Source organism: Syngnathus floridae, chromosome 17 (genome assembly GCF_059516105.1).
Source record: "Syngnathus floridae isolate MCC-2025c chromosome 17, RoL_Sflo_1.0, whole genome shotgun sequence".
Taxonomy (NCBI): Eukaryota; Metazoa; Chordata; class Actinopteri; order Syngnathiformes; family Syngnathidae; genus Syngnathus; species Syngnathus floridae.
This window is the reverse complement of record NC_142429.1, coordinates 12,024,017-12,049,134: the sequence shown is the minus strand read 5'-3', so window position 1 is coordinate 12,049,134 and position 25,118 is coordinate 12,024,017. Positions and strand designations below refer to the sequence as shown.

Here is a 25,118-nt window from a genome sequence, read left to right as displayed (position 1 = left end):
GCCATAGTTTAATTTCATGAAGTCTGTATATTGATAATGAATGACCCACCTACTTTCTCCAGAATGTTCTTGACTTCTTTTTTTTTTACTCAGTTGATTACTTTATTGCAAGCCTGAATAGACACCAAACCTATTGTGAGTGTGGAAGCAATATGGCTACCACGTGCGCTTGAAAGTATGCACACCCAAGCAAGCAGACTTTGAAATGTGAAGGGCGGGCGTGTCGCTTTGTGTCACTTTAATGAATAACTCATTCACGGCTATCATCACTCACTGTCCACTGGCACCAAAAAAAAAGCATTTTTATTCATTTGCTGCATACTTTACATCACATGTCAACATGAACGGCTGAGTTAAGAGTGAAAGCGCTAACAGCGCGCTAACAACGTTACATCAAATCGTGGAAAATATGCCAAGAAAGGCCATTTGCGGCTTGATATCATTCATTCGAAATCAGCTGGATACCTTTAGAGAAAACTCCACTTTAGTTTCTACTCATAAAGAAGACCAGCCGGAAGGAGTAAAATGTATCAACAATGTAAGCAATTAGGTTGACGCAGGTCATGAAAGTGATTACCACCAACAAATTCCACCCGCATGAATTTGGAAACCGATCGCAGATGCTCGGCCGGGGGTTGTCCTTCAAGCCGTAGTAGGGCCACACCACCACGGCGGTGATGTACATCAGAACGGCCAGCACGTTACAAACAATAAGAACTTTATCAAACGGCACCGGAAAGACGGCAAGAAGTCGGCCTATGGTGAAGATGATGACGAGGAGCGCAAAAATGAAGCAAATGGAGTAGACGGCCACGCACCACTGGAGCCCCGGGAAATGGTCGTATGGGGTGTACCGCAAGCACACAAAGATGATGCAGGCCACGTAGGCTTCCAGCACCTTCAGGAGACCCGGCACTGTTGACAGAAAACCGCTGATCTCCCCGGGTTTGGCCCGGGTCAAGCCCACCTCGGTGGCGTAGAGGATAAAGGCCAGGAAGGAGAAGACGCAAGCGGCAATCGGTTGGGAACACGAAGAGCAGGTGAAGAAGTTGGCGAAGATGATGGATGCGCTCAGCACCTGGGAAAGAAGAAAATGGATCAGTACCTTCTGCCGTCTAACAAAGCAACATGTATTTGAACAAAGATACTATGTCTGTGAATAAGATCTCATTTTGGGCTAAACAAGTCAAACGGGATCAGTGATCAGAAGCACCCCGTTGGGGGAAAAAAGTGTTATCAGTGAGCAAGGTCAGGAGTGGGCAATTCATTTTGCAACGGGCCCACATGTGGCCTTTGCCCACACCTGTTGTTCAACTTCCATACATGTGACTGAACTTGCATTCAAGCTGACATTCATCACCGCAATGTTCACCCTAGGCCAGACCAACCGTATGCAACAAGTCACTGACTGCAAGGCTTAAGATCGGAATCACAGATTTAAAAGAAAGAAAGAAAGAAAAAAAAAAAGGGACAAACACCATGAGCGTGGCCAACATGGCGAAGGCAGTGGTGAAGTCATCCCAGGAAATAGGCAGCTTAGCGTTGACGCTGAACAACTCCAGGAAGAGGACTTGGAGGGTGACGGCGAAGCAGAAGCCCCATGTGAACAAGCACCACGTCCAGAAGGAGTCCGGCACGTGTCCGAATGACGCCATCAGGCTGAAGGAGATGCAGGTGCAGATCACCGCCAGTATCCTCACGATGCCCACTGGCGCCGTCAGCGCCCTGAGGTCAAGCGTCACCATAGCGACTTCTCCAATAGATCTTCCGTCCGTCCGCTCACTAACAGCTTCAGAGGCAAGGTGTCATCCCGCGACTGCCGCCCCAACATCTGCAGCAAGCACGACGCTTTCTGCCACTCCCTCTCCGTTGCCTGCACCCATTTAAGGTCCGAGCATCAACGCGCATGCGCGCTACAAATGACAAATTCAAATCCAATATTTGCCTAGGTGATGGCTTCTGTTTGCTTATCAATATAGTGAGTGGCGGTTGTGTCAAGAAAAAGTCAGTGTGACGCAGCTTGTCTCCCTGCCAAATCTTTTTGGGTGGTGTGTTGGCATTAGCAGCCGCTAGCTCATTGATGCAAATGTTTAACAGGAACAATGGAATGTGAACTTTTGTATTGTCGAAGAAGGGAGGATGTAGAGATAAGCTGTCCATGTACTTTGTATCTACACCTTAACTATACGTTGACCTGCATCACATAAAGCAAGATACAGTCCATTTGCTAAATCACTTTAAAATTCCACTGTAGGGGAGTGATTTGTTCTTGTTTTTGCTTTGTCGCTGCTGTCTCTCCCCTCTTTAGTTTCTTTCACTTATGACTTCCTCTCTCTGACTTCCCCACGCCTACAGCCCACCGCATCCTTCCGTCTTTTTCAATGTTATCTTGCTGCAGCTGCAACAGTTGGATCGATACAATGCAATAGAAATGCAGCAGGCGTCATCTTTTGATCTGATAAGGCTTGATGATGACTTCAGTTTCCCTGGTGCTCGCTCTTCAGGGAACTGAAGAGAGTGCAGTGAGATACATGTCCTCTGTAGAGAAAAGCAGGCAGGACAATATTTATGCAGAGTCCTTTGATCTCACTTTATGTTTTGATGCACCATTTTTTTTTCTTCCATGTAATGAAGGCGCACACCCACCCACACACTCACACACTTTCATCACATGACTGTAAACTGACTGCATGGTGTTGTAGTGCAGTGCACTTGTCTATTTGTGCCCTGTGATTGGACACTTTTTATTCCTCTAGTCTACAGTAACCAATAATAGTTTGGTGTATGTAGTACTTATGTCAATCCTGGCACATTGCTTACAAATGTAAGTGTTTTTGACGTGTCAACAATCAACAGTAGACATTGTTGTATCGGTCAATGTGGAAATGCAGTGACTAGTGTCTTTGATATGGATTAATTATCCACGTCAACAAAATGTTTTGGTTGAACGCTCGTGTAGCATTTTTTATTGTATTACACTGACCTCTAGCGGTCATACGCATGAACGCCCTAAAATCACTACTTGTAACGAGAATAAATAAATCAATAAATAAATGATATTAGAGCTATACCAAAGCGAGTGGGAAAAAAAAGTCAACTTTGATCTCGCATACCTGTGAGAGCAATTTGTGCATTTTTGAAGTTTGGATTTTTTGTCCCGAATGTGTGCTAATCAGTTCATGTCATTCTCACGGGATTCACTTGTGTGACCTCTTGCTGGTCCCGAAGTGACTCTCATGAGATTTTCTGTCACATGTTCAGGAGAAGTGCAACTGATATACAAACACTTTCCCAATGAATGTCACATGGGAGGGGGGGCGGAGTTACATTTGAACCACTTGACATAATACATCCTCTCCTGGTCTTTTCTATAGAGTGAAGCGCTGATTGCATCTTGAGTTTGTGCTCTCGCCTCTTCAAGTCAAGCAGACATTGAGGAAGCTTCTCGCTCTCTTTACTGGTGTCCAAAGTCACAGGTAAGTCAATCATGTTTTATGGCATATTCCCAAAAATGTAAAGCGCCAATATGTCCCTGTTGTGTGAAACTTCAATTTTTGCTTCTTCTCTCACTTCATGGAAAGTGCTTTGATGACTCTATTTTTTCCTTTGCGGTCCAAATTGCATCCTTCTTTGCGCGCTATGTCAAGTCGGTCCAAACATACGTATATGGCTGGCTGGAGTCATCTCGATGGCGTGTTGTAGAAAACAGGGTGAGGCAGTGGTGCAAGTTAGTCTGTGGTGAGCTTGAATGCTTGAGTGGCTTGTGCTTCTCTAAATGCTTTTGTATGGATTGATGGTGATGGTCAGCAGGGACTGAGCGGGAATGAGCAACGGTTGGACCACTATCCAATTTGGAGTTTTGCCAGGGAACATGATCGCAGCTTTCAAGCATAAGCCATGCCTCTCCCTTCTAATCAAACTATTGCCCAAGTGCTCTGGCTCCGTGACCCTTTGAGCATGGACTCGGACTATTGCATTTATCAGGTCACCATAAAATCATAATCCTTACGCGGCTTGTCGTAAAACATGAAATGGTACATTAGAATCAAAGGCTTCACTGGGCTCAGAAAAACACCATGCAGAAGTGACAAATGTCAGCGCTTGCCCTATGCTTTTCACTTCTGTGTGCACAATTTAAAGAAGGGGACGTAAGTCTTTATTTATCAGCGCTACCGCAACATGCCTTTCTACATAAGCCTTGACGTTAGAACGTCTTCAAAGTATCATTTACAAGGAAATTGTTTGCCGTGTTGGGAAGGAATACCGTCGTTGTGAGTCGTATCCTCGACAAATGAGCATTACGCATACTTTAGGAGCTCACACTGTATCAAAAGAAAAATGAGTATTGGACATACTTTATGAGCTCCTTGGAGATACTGTATCATAAGGCCAACTTAGAATCCATCTTAATTCGTTTATGATTCTTACATCACATATATCATCCTATTTTATCATTCTTATGATGCATCCGAGCCTGTTTTGATTTTGAAATAAACGCAATCATCACACCCACAATCGTCCCATAATTGTTTTTCATTTTTCTCTCGATTGCTATGAACTCCAAATATTGACGATACATCTGTTAGCTAAACCACTGCCGCTAATATTTATATAGAATTCATGCCTCCAATGCTTTTGTTTGCCGGGAGGTGACTCATAAAACATGATTACTTCATTTATCAAAATTTCCAAAGCAATTCAAAACGGTCTGACTGCTTTCTCTGCACTTGTTTCTTATCTGTGAAAGACTTCTCAAGATGGAAAAAGGGCACCTCGGACAAGAATCAGCCCCACCCTACCCTGGCCCGCCCATGGCCTATGGGGGTACAGCGCCGCCCCCTCCTGGATTGTACCCGCCCATGAATGCAGGACCTCCTCCACCTGTTGGATACCAAGGAGGTCTGTGGACAGCTTAATATGATGCTCAGTCTGAGAATCTTGATCTGAAGGTTCCGAACTCCGGACTTATGTCATGTATAGCCTAACACTGTCTTGTTTTCTTGTGTTTCCATACGTCATGTGCTGCTCTCGCTGCGACTCCAGGTCCATCTACCACAGCCTCAGGTGAGCTAATACATGTCATACAGAGGTGTACATACATGGTGCATACCCCCATTTTTCACATTTAAATATCATACCCAGTACAAACTCTAAACAAATCAGTCAAATTCAGAATTTGTCAGGACACGTGTGCACAATGCAAATGAATGCATCAGGCATGAGGAAGTCAGTGTGCTTCTAAAGTGACCTACAGAATAGTGCCCGTGTGCATCACAATGAACCTTTGTCGTCTTCATAGTGCACAATCACAATTTGGGATGCACCTTGAGTCAGAGGAATTGAGGAATTTAGTCACAGCGTATTGTTGGCTACACCACACGCAAAAGTGTTCTTCACTCCAATGTGTCAAGTGAGATAATCATGTTCAAAATCGCTCCTAAATATGATTACCTGATATGTCAATGCCAATGACGTGACATGAAACACGTGATCGACATTTAGTGCCCTCTGCTGGCCGATTTGTGCCGTTGCGGTAAAAGATTCATTCAAGAACCACCACTTGTGCTTGTACCTTCTTTTCCCAAGAATTTTTGTTTGAAATGAAATTGCATGTGCATATTTCAATAGAAATTTTATGATGGGTATTATTTTTCAAAGATAAAAAGCCACGATGACGATAAAGTCACGGTGTTTTATTCTATATTATATAATTGTGTTGTATTCTTTTTCAATGACAGTGACTCACCTGGTGGTAACACCTTCCTTGCAAGATAGCCCTGGAGAAACCGTATGCCCCCAGTGTCAGCAGACAGTGGTCACCCACGTAGAGCGTCAGGCAGGCCTGATGGCGTGGGCCATCTGCGGATGCCTCGCCTTCTTTGGGTAAAGAGAGGATTTGCACAAAAGCGAATGATGCCCAACGAGATTGATACACTTACGATGTCACTTTCCCCACTGAACATGACTTTTTTTGTTTCCTGCATCAGGTGTTTTCTCTGCTGCTGTATACCATTCTGCGTGGACTCCTGCAAAGATGCGGTGCATCATTGTCCAAACTGCCACAAGCAAATCTACATTCATAAGCGATTATAAAGTGCTCCAAACTGGGAACTTGATGCCCATCACCCTTCCCAGCGGTGGGTGTATTTGGTAAGGTAAACGTTGCAAATGCTAAGGTCTATGCATTTGGCATGTTTGGATGCGGCATTGCAGATGACGAATAAATGATTAATCAGTTAGTGGGAAAGCATGTAAGTGATGAAATGTGTATTTAGAATACAATTGTAAGTGCTATGATTCTGTCCAAGAATAAACGTGTGCAGTTATAAACAGCAAATGTGTCCATTTTTATTAAACTGAAAAAAGGTACACAATAAAAGGGGTGTTTAGATAAAATATAGTACAAATAACCGAAGACGCTAAAGTGAAAAATATGACTGACATTATCGTGACGTCATGGCGTGATCTCGTCAACAACTCAGCTGTTGTAATGGTGCATTCACTTACATCTGGAATCGGTATGAACGACGGGAACTTCAGCTGCACTACGTAAAAATGATTGGTGAAAATAGCAATTCGTTTAAGTACAAGAATTCCTCTTGGTTCACATATGGAGCTCAAAAATCGTCTGACACGAAAAATATTAACCATACATATTTCTAATACACAACACTCAAACGAATTGTGGATTCATGTTGAATTTTGTAGGCAAACGTGATTCATCCCGAGGAGGGAGAGGGCGTTGAACGTTTGTGCTCTTGATTTCTGGAAGAGCGAAGCTTGTGGGGGAGTTCCTGAAGGCATCATGGGACAAGAGGGGGGCGGGGGGGGGGGAAGAGGAAGACATCCACGTCGTCTCCTGCCTGCATCGTAACGGGTCCGGTCCGGTCCGGTCGAGTAATGTTCTCGGTGTGTCCACTTCATCCAAGAAGAGCGTAAATGTCGTCATAGTGGCTGGGAAACTGGAATAGGGCTCTACAAACACTCCAGTTTGGATAATACGGAGAGGACTGCAAAATAAGAATGGAGCTGGAAGACGGAGTTGTGTACCAGGACGACCCGGGAACATCAGCGATGATGTCTGAGCGGGTATCGGGCCTGGCTAACTCTATTTACCGCGAGTTCGAGAGGCTCATAGGAAAATATGACGAGGACGTGGTCAAGGAGCTCATGCCGCTGGTGGTGGCCGTCCTGGAAAACCTCGACTCGGTGTTCGCCGAGAACCAGGAGCACGAAGTGGAGCTGGAGCTGCTCAAGGAGGACAACGAGCAGCTCATCACCCAGTACGAGCGCGAGAAAGCGCTCAGGAAACACGCGGAGGAGGTGAAGACATTTTGTGCTTCTTTTATGATGCTAACCTTTGTTAGCTTAGCTGGGAATTAAAAGGCACTTGACAGGGGCACCACTCCCGCGTTCTTGCGGATATCATGCTAATGTAGCGATGCTAACTCGCTCGCTCGCTCGCTATAAAGTGCGCGCGTTTCGTGGCACGGCACGGTGCGGTCGTTGCACGTCTGATTGTCAACCCGATGCACCTGTTAGTCTCACGGCAAGTCAGTCAAGGCACCACGTCAGAACCCTGTGAGACGGTCCTGGACTGGTGTGACTCAGCAGTTAGGCCATCACTGAAGAGCTGGACTCAAGGAAAAGACGCTGCTGACGAAGCATCTTCATTCATGTCAGTTCACTTTGAATTTTCAGCGGCATTTCTGATGACAATCAATCTCCTCCCCTTCAAGAAGCTCAACTTTTTCACCAAGAATCACCTCAAATATACTGAACCGAGATTCAAATTAAGTAGTCCGCCCAAGTGTTGATCCAAAATTAGCCACAGCCAAACATATATTTATTTTTGTAAGTAACTGTCATAATATGCACTGTGAGTGGGGGGGCGGCATTACTTCCAGGTCATGTGATCCTTTGACAGTAATCAGCAGAAATCCCGGGAGCAGCACAACTTGTTTCCTTTTTTTTGTCATTTTAAGTGATGTGCTGTGATGGACTGAGAAACTGTGCATGCTTTCTTTAATTCTTCCACTTCCTGCTGTGCGACTCAGTCGAGATTTCATTCGGCAATTTGGGTCCATCATTTGATGGAAGAGAGCATCAACATTTGTCTTGTTTTCCTACTATTTATGGAAGCGTGGAAAAAAAATAGTCATGCAGATGTATCAGTAAATCTCAATTTGTCACTGAATTCCTGCAATTTCCAATGCATCATTATTGGTTGCTGATTTTTTTGTGTGTCAAAATGAGCCACCTGATGGAGTGTGTCTGTGTGTGTGTGTGTGTGTGCGTGCGTGCGTGCGTGCGTATGAGAGTAGAAGTTCATCGAGTTTGAGGACACACATGAACAGGAGAAGAAGGATCTGCAGAACCATGTGGACAGAATGGAGTCCCACTCGAGGCAACTCGAACTCAAGATTAAGAACCACGCTGACCAGAGTAAGCACTAAGAATGACCCTTTAAAATAAAAGGGGCCAATAATGTATATTTTTAGAAAAATCTCTGCCTCATTTCTCCATGCGCACACACATGCACACACACACACACTTTTGCGCAGATTTCAGGGAAGCACTGTAATTGGATTACGGGATTTATGTTATTCCCATCCTAATGCGGCACTGCATCACCGCCTCGTCTTGTTGGCGGATTAAGGAATATTTTATAGTGTGGAAAAGTGTTGATTCACTCAACTCGTAAAGCGAAAGCCTCCTTTGCTGACAAATTTGGGCTAAGTGAGTTCTGCCAAACCAATAAATAGTAACTCGCCGTTAAATTCGCTCTCGGAAAAAAATAACATGAAATTGGCTCCTTTGCTTCCGCACCAGCTATTTATCTATTTTCATTTGTTGAGTCATAGCTGTCAACCAAATCTCATTTTAGTACATTCTTTGCGCTCTGTGTAGACCAACAATGTTTCGTGCCTTTTTGTTTAGTCGGCAGGTTAGAAGAGCGAGAGGTGGACCTCAAGAAGGAATACAACTCCCTCCATCAGAGGCACACAGAAGTACGTGCATGGGGAAGGAGTAAAGGCAAGACTGGATGAGGTCAGTCCTAACTTGGCTGGTGCTGACTTTTGCAGATGATCCATAATTACATGGAGCATGTCGAGCGAATCAAAATGCAGCAAAGTAGCGAGGCGTCTGAACCGAGCGGTGCGGGGCGACTCCGGTAAGTTTTTTTTTTTACTTTTTACAGTTGAGTTGTGTTTCTATTAAACATTTCCCTCACTTGGCAGGAGAGAGCGCCCCCTTTCTTTGGGCATCTTCCCATCATCGGCTGGGAGCGCTCCGCTCATCGCGGACCAACACGCCCGTGCAGTGACGCCGAGCGCAGAGGGCTGGAGGTTCAGCGACACGACACACACTCGCTCCAACACCAGCCTCCAGGTGGGTGACACGCACACATTAGCAAAAGCGTTTGGCATTTTCGGTCACCTAAAAAATAGAGAGCCTTTGATTAGGCGTGCTCACCGTCACGTGAGCTGCCGTCAAAGACCTCTCTATTTTCAGACATCCGCTTTTAAAGCGGCCATGAATATGCAAAGCAGTCTCATGAGCCAACATATCACAGTGATGTGCTAATGTCATTTTCACTTTGCCAGCTACCTAAGCAAACTGTTGGGGGATAGCGGCGAGGTCTTCTGTAATTTCACGACAAGTGGGACAGTACAGCGCATGATGGGAGTTACGCTTGCCGTGTGACCGGCAGCCAAGCGCTGCTGGAGAGGCACGCTGGGCCAGAGTATAATTCTCCCTTATGTAATCAGCGCTGCCGTCTGCTCCATGTTGCATCTTGGCCTTTTCGACCTCGCTGAGCTTTGAAAGGCAGACAGCATGTATTGAGCTTCATGAAAGGGGTGAGATTGAATTAACACCAACCCCTTGATTAATTGAAATTCTATTTTTTTAAATGTAATAATAAATCACCACAATATGAGGAAAACGACTCCCCCGCCCCCAAGATTGTTCAGCACTTGTAGCACCATTTATTTTCTCTCTGTAACAGATAAATGGCATTTCCAATCATTCACTGGTTAAACGTTGATGTGAGTCATTTGGGTTTGAGTGTAGTCATGGCACAAACCAAACAGTTCAGTCAAGGCACGCTATTCCTATTCTGCCTTGTACTTGCACAAAGATGGAAAACTTCACCCACATGCACACTTGCTCTGGGGCGTTTGCGTTTCTGCTGAAGGCACACATGAGCTTCAATCTTACTCTCCCCCCCCAAGCAGCAGGACTTTGCCACCTCCCCAAGGGAAAGGGGGGGCAAGAGTGTGCAAGACTCTACTTGGGGGAGTTCACTGGCTGACGACTGCAAGGTAGTTGAATGAATGCGGGCGATGGCGAGCGTGGACACAACCGCCCGCCCGCCCGCCCGGCTGCCACGCGTCTGCCCCAGGCAACGCTTTGTTTGTTTGTTGGTGTGTTGGCTATTGTAGTGGTTTGGTGTGCTTTCAGGCAGCATCGCTTCACAGATCGCCTGCCGTTGATGGCGCTCCATGCAAACGCGTTGTGAGGAATTTAGAGTGGCCAAATTGATAACGATTCATCTGTTCAAGTCACGAACAACGCGATTGCATCTGGGTTCTCATCGTTTGGATTCAAAGCGCATGTTCATTTATTGTCTTTAGTTTGACCTTTCTGTGTTGTTGGAGCTGACCCAGCTATGACGTCACTCATTTGAAAATATGCCAGCCTTTATTTATTGAATGTTGTGTGCTCGTAGCATTTGACTATGACTCGTTGTTGTCTTGAATTTCGTGTGCCTCGTTTGTGATGTGCGTTCATCTGAGCGTCGCTTTCGTTGTAGTTATGTGATGTCATCTTTGTACGGTGACATAAAGCTGAGTGTCATTTTGGAAGCTGTTTGCGAACAAGCCCCACCCCTTCATGGTCAATATCTTCTTTGACATTTCTTTCTCCCTTGCGTTTATGAGTTCCACTTCCCCAAAAACCAAAGGTGTTTTCTTGAGCTAATGCCAACAAAGTTTACAACATAAGCGTTCGATGTTGTAATCTAAGTACTTGTGATCCTGTAAACCATCTATTACGTCTCTCATCCGGCCGGCTGAGCCTTTTACCTTAAAGAACATTTTTGAGAATGAATTTGGCTGAAATAAAATTCCATTCTTTACAGGATGAGATGTCAGACTTCACTGGCTCTAAATCTGCCACTCCCATGTCCACCACGGCCTCGGATATTGGGAGGGACGATGGGAACAGTAAGAGCGCAGAGGTACAAGCGGCACCCGGGACCAGATCCGTATCAGTTGGTAAAAGACCCTTTTATTTGTCACAGAATTATTATTATTTTTTTTTTTTTATGCACCGTCTGTTCGTTATTGACGTCGGTGAATCGCGTCTCATTTAGGTTTACCCGATAATGAAGACAGCTCAGACGTGCAGGACATAATTGAGTCCACACCCGAGCTGGACATGGATCTGACGGGCCATAAGGGCTGCAGGTAGCAAGCCAACATCTAATTGAGATTTGATCAAGTGCATTTTGACCAGACACATATATATATATATCTCTCTCCCCCTCCTGCTTTGCTTCATTTCCCCTCAGCACTCCGACCAAAGGCATTGAAAATATGGCGTTTGACCGCAACACGGACTCGCTGTTTGAAGAGCTGTCGTCTGCAGGCACAGGGCTAATCGGGGATGTGGATGAAGGCGCCGACCTGCTGGGTGAGTGACGGCTCCATGGTGAAGTTGCACATTTTCTTTTATGGGACGAGACTATAGAACATTTTCAACTGAATGTACCAAATGTACCAAAAAATGAAGGCAAGTGTTCATTTATTAAATGTTATTGTACTTTTAGGACCCATCTTAAATCTTGCCGTTCTAGCCTACAAAAAATAGCTATAATATATTCTTGGTTGTACTGTACCTTTCCAAACATACTTATATATTTCTTAACTATACAAGTTATGCACTCCCAAAGACATATTTTTGTCTTTTCAGACTCCGCACATTCAATCCCAGGTACTTAGTACTTTTTTTTTGGGATGTAAAATGGCTGGAACTGAATCCACGTATAACTAATGTTGTAGGTGTCCAACTTTGGATTTTGAAATTGGCAGCAACACCTGGAGTTTGCCGCAATGTTTCACAGCTGGCTTGGGTCCGGCTCATTGAAGCATCTGCCTGTGTTAACGCCACCTCTCTTTCTCCTCCATGTCTCATCCCCCCCGCTTTTGTCCATATTCCCAGTGGAGTACTCTGGTGTGTATGACCTCGAAACCAACCGTTCTTTTATGTCATGTCCCTCCTGCAAACGCCGCAGCGGCAGCTCACAGTGTCATACTCATCATGATTTCATACTTAGCTTTAGCTTTTCTTAGCCAGCCAAGATCGATTGACTTCTATAAGCCAATCTGACGTTTAGTTGGATGCATGGAGGCGTTTGGTGAGGAATCATATAAAGATGCTCTAACTTTTTTCTTTACAGCTTGAAAATCCAATTTGTGATCTTCCCCTTGATTGCTATTCTCTTCCAAATGTAAACTAGCCACATAAAGACAACCTTTATTGATATTTGCTCAGCAAAGAAACATCATCATTTCAATCATTCCAGTGTCTCAAACAATATCTGCATTTCTTTTTTTCCCCCTTCTCTCCTGCTTATTCTTTCCACCTGGCTGGGATTGCATGGTTTTCTCAGACCTTAGTTTGATTGGTAAGACCGCACCCGCTCAATCCATCCTTAGCCTGCCAGTCATGTGATGCCGCGTGCTGCACATGTGCACCAGCTTGTGTGTTTGCTGCTTCTAGTTTTGAAAAAGCTTAGCATGACAAATGGCAATTAGTTTTGTTTGAATGTGTTGCCTTTAAATACGTAGTGCTAAAGTAGTACTTTGGCTTGCTGGGAAATTGTGTATCAAAAATAAGATTCCAATATGCTGTGTTTTTTTTTTTTTCTCTTTCTCTCAAGGTATGGGCCGGGAAGTGGAAAATCTCATTCAGGAGAACTCGCAGCTGCTTGAGAGAAAGTAAGTGCAAAAAGCATTCTAAAATGTTCTCTGCTGAACTCACTTGCCTTGTTCTGTCCAATTGGAAACGATGTTTGTTGACTAAAACGCTCCCCCGCAGGAATGCCCTGAATGTGGTGAACAAAGACTTGATCTTGAAAGTGGACGAGTTGACGTGCGAGAAGGAGATGCTCCAGAGCGAGCTGGAGGCCGTGCAGCAGGCCAAGGCAAAAATGGAGGAGAAAAACCGAGAGTTGGAGGAGGAACTCAAAAAGTAAGCAGAGCAGAGCGCACAATTGTAAAGCAACAATCGAAGCAGTTCAGTTGGTTTTCGAGATAGTCACTTTGTAATGCTGCTTTGCAGAGTGCGACTTGAGATAGAGGAGGTGCTGCAGAAAACAAAAGAAGAAGAAGACGTGAGTCATTTACTGGGCAGAGCTAAACTTGGACTACTTCACGCATTCAAGGTTCTCTAAATGCTTGTTTGTGGTTTGCAATGGCTGCCACAGAGCGACGTCCCGACAGCCCAGAGGAAACGCTTCACCAGGGTGGAAATGGCCCGAGTGTTGATGGAAAGGAATCAGTACAAGGAGAGATTGATGGAGCTCCAGGAAGCCGTGCGGTGGACGGAGATGATCCGGTAAGGAGATGACAAAACAAAGGAGTGCAATTTCAGGTGGTTCTTTCCCGTGCGTCGACATGCTCAAAGGTGATGTTGTGTTCAGGGCCTCCAGGGAAAATCCGTCTCTCGCAGAGAAGAAGAAATCCAGCATCTGGCAGTTGTGAGTCCTTTTCCAATTTTCCATTTGTTGGTCCGTTTTCTTTGCAATTACTGGACTACATTTTTCTCTTATCTTCTTCGGGATTTGCTTTTGAATTGACAGCATTAGGTAAAAGTGGTTCTGTAAATCCTCTCCCAGTCAAACCTGAAGTCAAACCCCCTGCCTAACCCTGTTACAAACTTGAACGTATATCATCAGCATCATCCACAATATGCAACTGCAGCCGTCTTTCCATGACAAACTGCTCACGTTACCTTTCGTACACGTACTTTGTTTCCTCCCGCCGTCTCCTGCTTGCTATTTTCCATTTTGGGTGTTTTCCTGCTGTTTGCTCACAGGAGAGAACTTTAAACAGGCAACATATGGGTCATCTGAGCTATACTTTGAGACAATATCCCATATTAACTGCTAGTGGTCTCCCGCCACAAATTGAGTTAACCTGGCATTATTATTTTTTTTTAAGATCCCCAAGAAAATTGTTGGGTTGACACTTTTTTTTTTTTTTTTTATATAAATTAGTTTGAAAAAAATGATATGTGACAAATTAGATACGGTCGCATCCATATAAAACAAAGTGCTGAGAAATGTGTCTGTTGGGGAAATTATGGGCATTAAAAATGCATATTCTGGACTATTTATAATCAAATAGGCTAATTCAATTATTCTCTGTAGTCCAAGTTGGTATTGCTGGTGTAAGGTTGTCTCATCCTCCCAGCATGCTTGGCCGTCCGTAGTACAGTGACAGGAAAGTGATCTTTGCTGGTTGTTGGGTGACCACCTGTTGCTTTGTCCCCCCCCCCCCCCCCTGCATTCTTCGCTCTCGGTGGCTCTGTTTCCCTCTCGGCCGTGTGGCTTCCCCGTCGTCAGCTTCAGCAGGCTTTTCAGTTCCTCCTCCAGCACCCCGGCCATCAAGAAAATGGAGCCCCAGTCCAACGTGAAATACAACGCTCCGTGCAGCATGGTGAAACGGAGCAGCACGTTCTCCCAGTTCCCCACAGAGAAGTCCAAAACGTTCGACTTCCTCAACGAAGAGTGAGTAAAGCACTCGAGAGCGTTCTTTCACTTCATTTTGACTAAGACTGATCTGTACAGCTTAAAGATTCCTTGTATACCGAGAGGCATTTTCTCCCTTTGCGAATCATCTAGAAAAGACCAGTGCAGTTCCCCGTCGCGCAAAGAGCAAAAGCGAGCCCAGTACAGGCAGGTCAAAGCTCACATGCAAAAGGAGGACGGTCGGGTGACAGCGCACGGCTGGAGCCTGCCGAGCAAGTTCAAGGTAGGATGTCGAAGGAGATGAAAGCGTGAGCGTGTCTGTCCTTCAACTCTTTTGTGACGCTGTGACAGGGAGCAAACGGCGGACAAACGGAGACCAAAATTAATCTACCCGTGCCCGTCTATTTGAGACCATTGGAACAGAAAGACGCTTCTATGAAGGTAATGTATCCAGACGAGTCGACTGGAACGCACAACATCGTGCCGATCGATCCCCTTGGGTTTCCCAGTTGTGGTGTGCGGCCGGCGTCAACCTCTCCGGAGGGAAAGCCTCACAGCCGTTTGAGCCTGCAAAGCAGATGAAGGGATCTCAGAGTAGCCTGGACCATTTGGAGCAAGAAAACAAGGTCAGAGATCGGGATTTAAAGATTAGTTGCTCCCAGCCGTGTTTGTGTTTCCCCTCCTGGTAGGTCCAGTAAATCCCTATAACAAGTTTTTGCCTACCTTGTCAGGATCAAGAGAAAGTTGAGGAGCTGATCCTTCAGGATGAATTGTCTAGTCGGGTGTGGGTGTGCACCAGCACCCACTCCTCCACCAAAGTCTTAGTGGTGGATGCCGCGCAGCCGTCTGACCTCGTCGATACCTTCTACGCCTGCAACACCCACGTGGTTTGCATCGCCAGTGTGCCAGGTAAGTCTTGGTTTTTACTACTCATCTTTTTAGCGCGGCCAGAATGCTACCATGCACACATGTATTTGGAGACAAAGTCGTTGAGTATGTTTTATTTGATATTCTTTTCCAGGCGTGTCAGAGTCCGATTATCCAGCAGGTGAGGAAGTCCCTCAAGACGTGGATGCAAATCAGGGCGATGTGGTATCCTTGGCCGGCAGCGTGGCCAGCGTGGGTTCGACGGGCAGCGACGGCGCCCTGGCAGCTGAGGGCGCCACCGCCATCCCCCAGACAGCCAGCACGGGTGGTCTGGAGCAGCCGGCGGAGCACAGCGCCATCCCTGCCTCGGGTACTTGGCAACAGTCTCCTAAATGCATTGGTGCCGCGACAAGATGGAAAAACAGTTCCGCAATGTCCGCCTCAGCCCAACTGTCCAGGCAGACAAGCCCGGCCGAGGTTCCCACCGCCGAAGAGGCGACAGAAGCAACTGAGGCAAACGCCGGCGGCAACGAAGAAGGAGAGGAGGACCAGGGACCGGAGCCAAACCAGGCCGGAATCTACACGGAGCACGTTTTCACCGACCCGCTCGGGGTGGGGCCCGACGAGTCCATTTCTGCCGGACAAAGGTGACCCGTACGCAACATTCTGCAACTGTGGTGCCTGGCAGAATGGAAAGAGAACAACCCTTCCACGTTTGACTTATCTGCTCTTTGCGATCCAGCGGCTCTGCCACCAGCATGCCCGATGACTCTGAGCCCTCATCCCAGGAAGTCAAGAGGATGAGCAGCGCCCTTCCCACCATGTGGTTGGGAGCTCAGAATGGATGGTGAGTTGGTAACATCATATCCAGTAGAGGGCGCCGTGTACTAACTGTTGACAGAATCCTGAGTCGTAGAGTTTGATCTTTGTCTTCCTCAAGTCTCTATGTCCACTCATCTGTGGCGCGATGGAGGAAGTGTCTTCACGCCATCAAGCTCAAAGATTCCATCCTCGGCATAGTGTGAGTACACAGCTGCTTGTGTGAGGGCACGCGCAAACATGAAGAACCAAAGGTGCCTTCTTCATACAGGCACGTGAAAGGCAGAGTCCTGGTCGCGCTGGCGGATGGAACCTTAGCAATTTTCCACAGAGGCATCGGTGAGTCTGTTTTTACGCGAATCGACGTACCGATTCCCGAAGCGTTGAACTAAGAGTCGATTTTTAGTCTTCCTTTCTTTCGTACGTCCTATTCAGGCGGTCAGTGGGACCTTACCAACTACCACCTGTTGGATCTGGGACGACCCCACCACTCAATCCGCTGCATGACCGTAGTCCACGATAAGGTGTGGTGTGGCTACAGGAACAAAATCTACGTCATCCAGCCCAAAGCCATGAGGATAGAGGTCAAGCATATTTAGCGGCAAAATCAAAGCCTCCCGCGCGACACATAAAAGTCATCGCCAAATGTCACATTTGCATTTGTCTCGACCGAGCAGAAGTCGTTTGACGCGCACCCACGCAAGGAGAGTCAGGTTCGGCAGCTGGCTTGGGTCGGCGATGGCATCTGGGTGTCCATCCGACTGGATTCCACACTGCGATTGTTTCACGCCCACACCTTCCAGCACCTCCAGGACGTGGACATTGAGCCCTATGTCAGCAAAATGCTCGGTAGACCAACCCGTCTGTCCGTCCGTCCGTGCGTCCGGTCACCTTCCCTGGTTACGGAGCAAACGGAAACTCAATGTGCTTTGCAGGTACGGGTAAACTGGGTTTCTCCTTTGTGAGAATCACAGCTTTAGTGGTGTCCTGCAGCCGACTCTGGGTGGGGACTGGGAACGGCGTCATCATTTCCATCCCGCTGTCTGAAGGTAAGAAATTGCAGTCAGTCTCCTTTCCTTAGCGTTGTACTCCCTAACACGGCTTCACATCTTCATTCTACTCTGGCACAATACACTTGAATGCATATTGCGTAACGTTGTGCCCGTCCGTGCCCCCGCACACGCTTACTCTCATTTATTGCTCTCCTCTGAATCAAAGTGAGCATACATCCTGTGTCGGGCTGCTCTAAATGCAACAATTGTTGCTCCCGACCGAGGCTTCTTGAATACGAGATGACTGGGTTACCATGGCTACCGGCTTTGCAGCCACACTGTGCGTTCAAGCGTCCAATTTGGAATCCGTTGGGCTTGTCTCAAAGCGAGAGAGGGATGGAAACGTGTTTGTTCAGCAACACGTGCGTCAAGCGCTGCTTTTCTTTGGCCCTCCTTACTTATTCTTCCTATGCGACGACGTGCAAGCCAGATCAATACGAAGTAGTTTGACAAGTTCTCTCTTATCTTTCAGCCAACAAGACATTAGCGACGGTGCCAAATTGGCCCGGCAGCGCCGTGCGGGTCTACAGTGACGACGGCGCAGAGGGCGCGTTGCCAGCGAGCTTCGTGCCGTACTGCTCCATGGCGCACGCCCAGCTCTGTTTCCATGGACATCGAGACGCTGTCAAATTCTTTGTCACCGTGCCAGGTGAGCGTCAAGCGCTGAGACGGCCGGCGAAACTCACTGGCAGTAGTTGAGATTTTAAATGGACTCCTACGAAAATCTGCTGTGAGCATTTCTTCTAACATTTTCTTCTCGGCAGGTCAGGCAATGCCACCTCCCGGAAGTGCCGATTCGGGCTCTGACGACCCTCCGTCTGAATCTTCGGACACGGCCGCGTCGGAGCCCAAAACGTACCTTGTGATGAGTGGAGGAGAAGGCTACATTGACTTCAGAATGGGTGAGTACAATGACGACCGCACACAGCGGTAGGTGCATGTCAAAGATGTTCAAAGGTACTTCAAAAAAACATTCAAATGACACATGTTTAACTCAGTAGGGTTGTATTGATTTTTAAAAAAATAAAATAAAATAAAAATTTGACCTTATATAAGCTCAAGGAACGGTAAAGAGCACTCTGATCATTACGTTACTCTCAGTGCAGCAAATGCTTAGCAAAGCATGAATCCACCAGAAACCAAACTTAATCAGACACCTTGGCACCGACCAAGATAAGACACTTAGGGCTTGATTTACTAAAGGTTTGCTTGCACGTGCTGAAGCAAGCACAGACTCGCTTGCTCACGCGGAGAGATACGAAATCTGATGGTACCCAGCTTTGCCTCTGCGAAAAGGCGGAGTCTTTGCTAATCGATGAGTTCAACAATGTGCGGCGGCTGATTTTGCGTCTTTAAACGGTGCGTCCGAAAGGGGAGCTGCAAACTGCGCACGACCGCGAGCGACTGCGTTAATGCGGCAAGGAGATGCCTGCGAAATGAGAGTCGACGAGGCCAACGGATCCTTTCCGCTCCTGCGATACCAGCAAGAAAAATGCGCGCTACATATCGTGTCTTCTAGCCTTGTGATTCTGGAGCTTCTGAGCGTCAGTCACAAGAAGGAGTCATGCTATTTCTTAACGTGTGTAAAAGTGCGTCGCGACTTGGCGGTCCTTGGAAAATGGAAAACCTCTGCTTTAACGCGTCATCCCCTCCACTCCCCTCCCCTCCATCCTGCGCGCGGATCCCCAATTTTGACACTTCAGGTGACGAGAACGGAGAGCTGGACGCCACGTCCGAGCCCACGTCGGGCCAACAGTCGACGCCCACCAAAGCCGAGCGAAGTCACCTCATCGTATGGCAGGTGGCCACCTCTCTCGATTAAGCGCCCATCACAACGTCCACCGCCCTCAGCCCGCATGCGCAACTTCCTTTTTTAATTGGATAGGATTCTTGAGTCATTCACTACTTTGTAAAAAAAACAAAACAATTATTTTGTATCCGTATTTTTTTGTACAGTTTAAGGTCAGTAGGGATGTTTGCTAAGTTAAACAATGCATCCACGTGCTCCCGAGCTTGGAAACGCTGTTGCACACAGCTGGTGTGGACATTTTCATGAGATCAACTGCGGGCATCATTTCACCACGGACGACACGTTTCGTGTTTCTGCCGACACGGGAAGTAAGGGAGAAGGGAACTTCTGGATTTTATCTGACCTATTATTTTATATTATACATGTTAAGCCTCTTGGCATTTTACCACATCTCTGTGTGAGAGCTCAGGTGTGTGTGTGTGTCTGTGTGTGTCTGTGTGTGCGTGTGTCTGTCAGTTTAGCTTTGTTCACAATTCTCCGTCACAGTCAACTGACTGTATCTTTTCGTTTGGGCGAGGGTAAAAGTGCCACAATCTTGGTGCTTTCCATTCCTCTTTCACTCACGGGCACTTTATGGCGGCGATAGACTAGATGACATATTTGCTTGGACAAACAAACAAACAAACAAACAAACACAACTGCTCTGCGTGCCGATAAGGTGTCATCCCAATAACCAAATGATGACTGAAGGACAAAGGTGGAAAGGAATTTAATCGTTTTGAATATTTAAAAAGGTCTGCGTGCTTAATTGTGTCAACTTGAATAGGACATTTTGACTGAGTGTATTATTTGAATGTGGCACCTTCTAGTGGAAATGCACACGTCACTAAAGAGACTAGTGTGCAACACGGTTCCCTCCGTCAGGGCATTATTGTGGTGTTTGCTTTAGGCATCCGATGCTTGCAGGAATAGTTTTAATGTCTGAAAAGGTCAGGCCGAGTCTGGTCTTCTGTCCTTTGCCGGCATTCAAAATAATGACATTATCTTGCGTTTTTACCATTCCAATATTTATTTACGTTTTTAACAGAGCCTACCTTGGTTCCGAATGTAACTTTTTATCAAACCGGACTATTGTGAATAATGCAGTGCAATGAGTTTACATGATTGTTCATTTTAAAGCAGTAAAAAAACAAAAAACATTTTATTTTTCATTTGAATATTTAGCAAGTCACAAGATCACATTTTGCCAACAGTAACAAAACGTTTTGACATCAATGTACTAAGCTATGCATGTTTTTTAAGACAACACTGCAATGTTATTGGCTCTTTAGTGCCACCATTTTGAGTAGGGTGGATGTGAGTGACTGTGTGTGTGTGTGTGTGTGTGAGGAAATGTGCTTGTGAGTTTGGATGCAAACTGCATTTGGCCGTCCATGTGTGTGCGTGCGTTGCGTCCTGTAGTGTTAATGTGTATTTTACATCGGGGGGGGGGGGAATCTCAAAATGCCATGACAGTTCTCCTCTTGGTCAGTGTTTGCTAAGTGAACATCATAGCCTTATTTTTAACAATCTATTAAATTCAATTTCACCAAGATCTTGCCGTTGTCCCCTCTTTTATTTATCACCTTTTTGAATAGACTGAATGGTTGAAAGTGTCTGATCTCTTTCCAGCATTATTTCGCACCTTTCAGGAGTTTGAAATAGAACAGATTTGTTGAACAGTAACAGTCAGCTTGCTAACCGAATCATGTTGCTAAGCGATGGTCATAAAATAACCTCATGAAATGCTCATAAAACGCAAACATCCAATCGTGTCAGCAAGCTCACAATTTTTACTGCTTGTATGTTGTCTGCTGTCATTTCATGCATTTATTTGAAAAAGTGTCCAATACATATTTCAAACTGCTTAAAATCCACATATGATATTTTTTTGGTGTACTTCCCCAAAGGTATCTTATACAATACAATACAACTTTATTTATAAATCACATTTGACAACATCTGCAGCTGTACAATTGTTTGCCTAAACCCTGGTCTTATGCTACTATCAGGCTTGGTTGGTGAGGAACCTGGGTAGCAACTTCCTGGGTGTTCATTATTGTTGCTGCTATACTTTCTTTAAACGTTAGGGGACGGTGTGGCTCAGGCTTAGGTTAGATGCAACATCACCAAATGAAGGAAAAAAAAAATCCATGAAATTACATCACAGCATAAAGCCCTTCTTCCGCCTCCTCACTTTTCCTCCAGCTCTCGTCACCCGCCCCCCTCTGCTTAAAGCATGCGGGGGCTGATGCACCCACCCACGCACGCTCACACGCTGAGGCTTTTGACGTCACACAGTATGATGTCGCCCATACAGGGGATTCTGAGAACACAACATGCCAGGATTGTAATGCTTTACAGCTGACATGCTGCAAAAAAAACCCAACTTCCTGTGCCAAAGCTGGGATTGGTAGCAAAAAAAGATGTACTTCACAATGAAACTGATGGCTTTTGTTCATGCGATGAGCCAGACAGTATGTGCAGGTTCCGTTGTTGTATAACATCCGCCCGAGATAGCCTCCTCGGTGTCTGTCCTTCATAAGTTATTGTAGTTACGCATTCATAACGATATGTCACTTTATTCAGGATGATTTCTTTGTCCTGTGCTAGGAGCAAGGTGTCACCTGTCTCTGTTATCTGCAAAAAGGTGCCCTTCGTAGGAGAGAAGCCAGCCAGCGACAGGGCTGTTTCATAAACATAACAACAACAATGCCTTTTCAAGATGGTTTCCATTTAAAAACACCTCACTCAAAGCTGCCCATTCAATCTTGTTTGGGATTATTTGCTTGGCTGGCGGTGAATGCTGAGAGCCCATCAAGTCTAAAAAAGACGAAAGGCTTGCCAGTAAAGTGAAAAATATGGCAGAGATAAGGAGACATCTGCTTTGTGCTCTCCAAAGTCTCCCCTCGCAAGTTGTTTCTGGCAACTTTTTACCCTTTACTCCCTACATATGATGGAAACTGAGGCTGAATCCTTCAAAAATGACAAAGAAAATGTCTCAAAGTAGCATGGTAAAGGTCTTTCAGCCTCAGCAAATGACAGACATGAAAAAGTCAAATCAATCAATGTTTAGCTCTTGACTAAATTGCCCTGCTTCCACGTCGGAGGTTTACTTAGATTTTTGTCTGTTTATGTCTGTCTATTTCAGGGGCGGCCATTTTGTCTCGTCCTGCCTCTCGTTGCCGACCACAAATGACATCACTGTGCCGAAGGGCTCATTTTGCAAATGTCACGGGACCAAAGTTAGAAAGCAGGTGAGTCCTGATGGTTGAATTACCTGAACTTGAATTAGCTGTGTGTTTTCCCCCCTCCTCCCTTCTATCTGCTTCGATGCACAAACTTTATTCCACCATCTTTTCTGCATTTTTCTCAGCCGTTGAGTGTTTGGAGGCAAGCCGACAGCTGCTATTGTGTCACCAACGCAGAGGAATGTTTTAATCCACCAGAGACATCTGGCAAAAGAGAGATAGAGGAGAGAATGTGTTTTCAAGGCTTTGAATTAATGACATAACTCTTGCAAGAAGAGGATGGGATGGAAATTGAGTGCATGCGTGTCTTTGTGTTCTGCTTCCTTCGTGTGGGTGTGGCTGTGCCTGTGCCTGTAATGTATGTACGGACACAATGCATGATCACATGTGATTTAAAAGCCTTCTTTAGTCTCAGTGAGAGTGGCCTTGGTCTCCCACAGAGGTGTGCACTATTTCACAGTGACCAACGGGCTGGCCTAAGCACTTTCCGAGACAGTACAACAAAGCGTGTTGGGATATTTGCAGCACGCCGTGAGCACGTTGAAAAGAAAAAGAAAAAAAGGCCTGCAGGCAAAGCAACAAACTCAAATGTTTGTTACTTCTCAGTAAACAGAGGTTGGGAGAGAGACAATACGGGTGCCATGGCGGCGGTGGCAGCGGCAGCGGCGGCCTATGTGCGTCCACGTGTCTATTTTTAGCCCCTGACCAAAGTGCTGAGGAGGCTGAAGCGGGGTTGAAAGCAGGGACAAATAAATGTGACACCGTGCGCAAGCTATCACGTCGATATGAATGATCGTCTTCTGTCCCTTCCTATTTTTAAAGTGTTTTTCTCTTCTTCTGCCAAAACGTTTGCTAGTGAGATGCATAACAAGTGTAACGTTCATTTCCAAAGAAATTTGTTCCATTTTATTTGCTGATTTTAATTAAGATAGTTCTGCTTCTATCTGTTTCATTCTAATTAAACAACAATATATTCATTATTCTTGTTTGTGATGGTGTAGATCACTGCGCTGTTGAAGACCGGCAAGATCCTGTTTGTCATATTTTGTCCTCCATGCGTAGCTACAAAAGTAGCCAAAGAACAGAAGTCCAGGAGGCAAGGTAAGACCCATTTCAGTGTCTCCTATGAAAGGGAAGCGTAACACTTATCGGCTGTGAGGAAACCAGCAATTATTTAAATGTTGAGCTACTTGCAATAGAGAAATGATTTCATTTGGATACAGTGCACCAACACCTGTTTGTTAGCATTAGGCATATTTTTCTGGGTAAAAAAAGCAGTCCCTAAGGTAAGTGTCAAAAATGATCTTTGGACTTGTTTAGACATGAGAAGAATAGAAAATTGCCATTCATTTCATGCAAATGATCTGTCATTGTTTTTTGTGTGTATCCAAAGTACTTGTGGTATCTGTCATCGATATCGGTCTCGGTGACTACTCAAGATTTGAGTGCCGGTACTTGTACTGCTATCGGTCTAAAAAATAGTGCTATTGAACATCCTTATCTTTTTTTTTTTACTGTAATAAGAAATGCAATGCACACCTTGTACACAAACACAAATGTACTTTTTGAGCACACGCTTAAAATGAGTTACTCATTTGCACTCCAGCTCTCATATTGAGTCTTTGTCGTCATTCCCACCGAAGTGGCCTTTGAAATACTAATCGCTTCCCTATCGGGCCAAAGCGTATGAATACATTGAATCGATTGGGCGTACGAAGCATGCGCGTGTTCCTGTGTGCCCTTTGCGGCTCTTGTTTGTGTGAGCGCGTCTATTATGGGATGCGCGAGGGAGCTTCTCTGCAGTCTGGGTGACATCACCGGCCAGAAGCATGACAGGCGTCCAGGCCAGGCAAGGCCAGGCCACGAGCAGCCGAGAGACGCGCTGTAACGTTAGCCACGGACCTCGCCCGCCGCGCTCCTTTATATTTATCCTCCCCGTCCCTCGGGGTCTCGCTACCCCTTCGCTGATGACGTGGGCCCTCCCTCCCTCCGCTGTTGTTGCCCTCCCCGGCTTCGTGTTTTTGGATGGACAGCTTTTCACTTTTATGATTGGTGGCGCCGGCAGCCGTTTTCCTCCCCGAAGGAAGGGACACTTTTGGCTTTTGGCCGTGGATCGGCTCACTTTTATATCCTCTCCTTTTGTAAACAGCAGCAATGACTTGATAAGTTTGTATTTCTCAGTGCCATGCGAGCTTTTACATACGACATCCTTTGAAAGCAGGATTCTGAATTTCTCATTTGAGTGTGTCCAGTTTGAAAGCGTAAAGAATGTTCTGACATTTGATGGGCAGGATGCCATTACAGTAGCTGCTGATGTCAAGCGAGTGCTGTTACGCTATTTGCATTTCAATATAGCATCAGCCGTGAAGTCGTAACATAAATACTTCAAGTGCAAGTCTTTTTCCAGCAAGTGTGTGCGGCGGGCTCATCTATGTTTCTGCTGCATGGCCACATGAGAAATGGAATGTGAAAAGATCTCCTCCCTCAGTCACCGCCATGAGATGGCTCATTAAAATGCAAATGTGTTCCTTTATAAGAGCAACTAATTTAGCGTCTGTCCTTGAACGCGGCCTCCAGCT

General features: G+C 45.9%; 3 protein-coding genes across 8 annotated transcripts in view; 2 read left to right on the top strand and 1 right to left on the bottom strand.

The window, feature by feature from the left end:
• LOC148384624 (LITAF domain-containing protein-like) overlaps positions 1–6,337 on the top strand; it is a 36,787-nt gene extending 30,450 nt beyond the window's left edge. For both annotated transcript variants that reach the window (XM_088358796.1, XM_088358797.1), the window contains 5 exons: positions 3,375–3,476; positions 4,748–4,899; positions 5,044–5,064; positions 5,739–5,883; positions 5,988–6,337. In XM_088358796.1, the coding sequence (XP_088214922.1) occupies positions 4,758–4,899; positions 5,044–5,064; positions 5,739–5,883; positions 5,988–6,093 (414 nt within the window). In that variant the 5' untranslated portion in view covers positions 3,375–3,476; positions 4,748–4,757 and the 3' untranslated portion in view covers positions 6,094–6,337. The remainder of the gene's footprint in view (positions 1–3,374; positions 3,477–4,747; positions 4,900–5,043; positions 5,065–5,738; positions 5,884–5,987) is intronic.
• Positions 279–1,861, bottom strand: LOC148384625 (myeloid-associated differentiation marker). The gene is made up of 2 exons (XM_088358792.1): positions 1,479–1,861; positions 279–1,078 (listed from the first exon to the last, which is right to left on the bottom strand). Exons 1-2 carry the CDS (start codon positions 1,743–1,745, stop codon positions 485–487), a joined length of 861 nt encoding a protein of 286 aa, XP_088214918.1. The 5' UTR covers positions 1,746–1,861; the 3' UTR covers positions 279–484.
• Positions 6,338–6,812: 475 nt separating the features above from the next.
• The window catches only part of spag9a (sperm associated antigen 9a), a 63,271-nt gene continuing 44,965 nt past the window's right edge, over positions 6,813–25,118 (top strand). Inside the window, exons 1-32 of one of the 5 annotated variants that reach the window (XR_015853548.1) lie at positions 6,813–7,323; positions 8,325–8,445; positions 8,941–9,011; positions 9,087–9,175; positions 9,243–9,393; positions 10,242–10,328; positions 11,147–11,282; positions 11,381–11,474; positions 11,579–11,700; positions 12,680–12,694; positions 12,950–13,007; positions 13,108–13,260; positions 13,351–13,402; positions 13,496–13,626; positions 13,712–13,768; positions 14,636–14,800; positions 14,915–15,044; positions 15,113–15,202; positions 15,271–15,387; positions 15,493–15,670; positions 15,783–15,998; positions 16,074–16,275; positions 16,371–16,475; positions 16,569–16,649; positions 16,719–16,786; positions 16,883–17,031; positions 17,125–17,296; positions 17,383–17,496; positions 17,972–18,148; positions 18,264–18,401; positions 22,440–22,545; positions 23,541–23,640. Coding sequence is in view for 2 of the 5 variants with exons in the window: in XM_088358771.1 (XP_088214897.1) it covers positions 7,024–7,323; positions 8,325–8,445; positions 8,941–9,011; positions 9,087–9,175; positions 9,243–9,393; positions 10,242–10,328; positions 11,147–11,282; positions 11,381–11,474; positions 11,579–11,700; positions 12,680–12,694; positions 12,950–13,007; positions 13,108–13,260; positions 13,351–13,402; positions 13,496–13,626; positions 13,712–13,768; positions 14,636–14,800; positions 14,915–15,044; positions 15,113–15,202; positions 15,271–15,387; positions 15,493–15,670; positions 15,783–15,998; positions 16,074–16,275; positions 16,371–16,475; positions 16,569–16,649; positions 16,719–16,786; positions 16,883–17,031; positions 17,125–17,296; positions 17,383–17,496; positions 17,972–18,148; positions 18,264–18,401; positions 19,203–19,321 (3,858 nt within the window). In the remaining 3 variants the exon portion in view is untranslated. Of the gene's footprint in view, positions 7,324–8,324; positions 8,446–8,940; positions 9,012–9,086; positions 9,176–9,242; positions 9,394–10,241; positions 10,329–11,146; positions 11,283–11,380; positions 11,475–11,578; positions 11,701–12,679; positions 12,695–12,949; positions 13,008–13,107; positions 13,261–13,350; positions 13,403–13,495; positions 13,627–13,711; positions 13,769–14,635; positions 14,801–14,914; positions 15,045–15,112; positions 15,203–15,270; positions 15,388–15,492; positions 15,671–15,782; positions 15,999–16,073; positions 16,276–16,370; positions 16,476–16,568; positions 16,650–16,718; positions 16,787–16,882; positions 17,032–17,124; positions 17,297–17,382; positions 17,497–17,971; positions 18,149–18,263; positions 18,402–19,202; positions 20,844–22,439; positions 22,546–23,540; positions 23,641–25,118 lie in introns of those variants that run through there. The other 4 variants (XR_015853549.1, XM_088358771.1, XR_015853550.1 and 1 more) reach the window with 4 other exon arrangements.

Coding starts and splice junctions, on each gene's coding strand:
- LOC148384625 (XM_088358792.1), bottom strand. CDS start 1,745: ATGGTGACGCTTGACCTCAGGGCGCTGACGGCGCCAGTGGGCATCGTG. Junction 1,079..1,478: donor CCATGTTGGCCACGCTCATG/GTGTTTGTCCCT, acceptor CTTCTTTCCCAG/GTGCTGAGCGCATCCATCAT.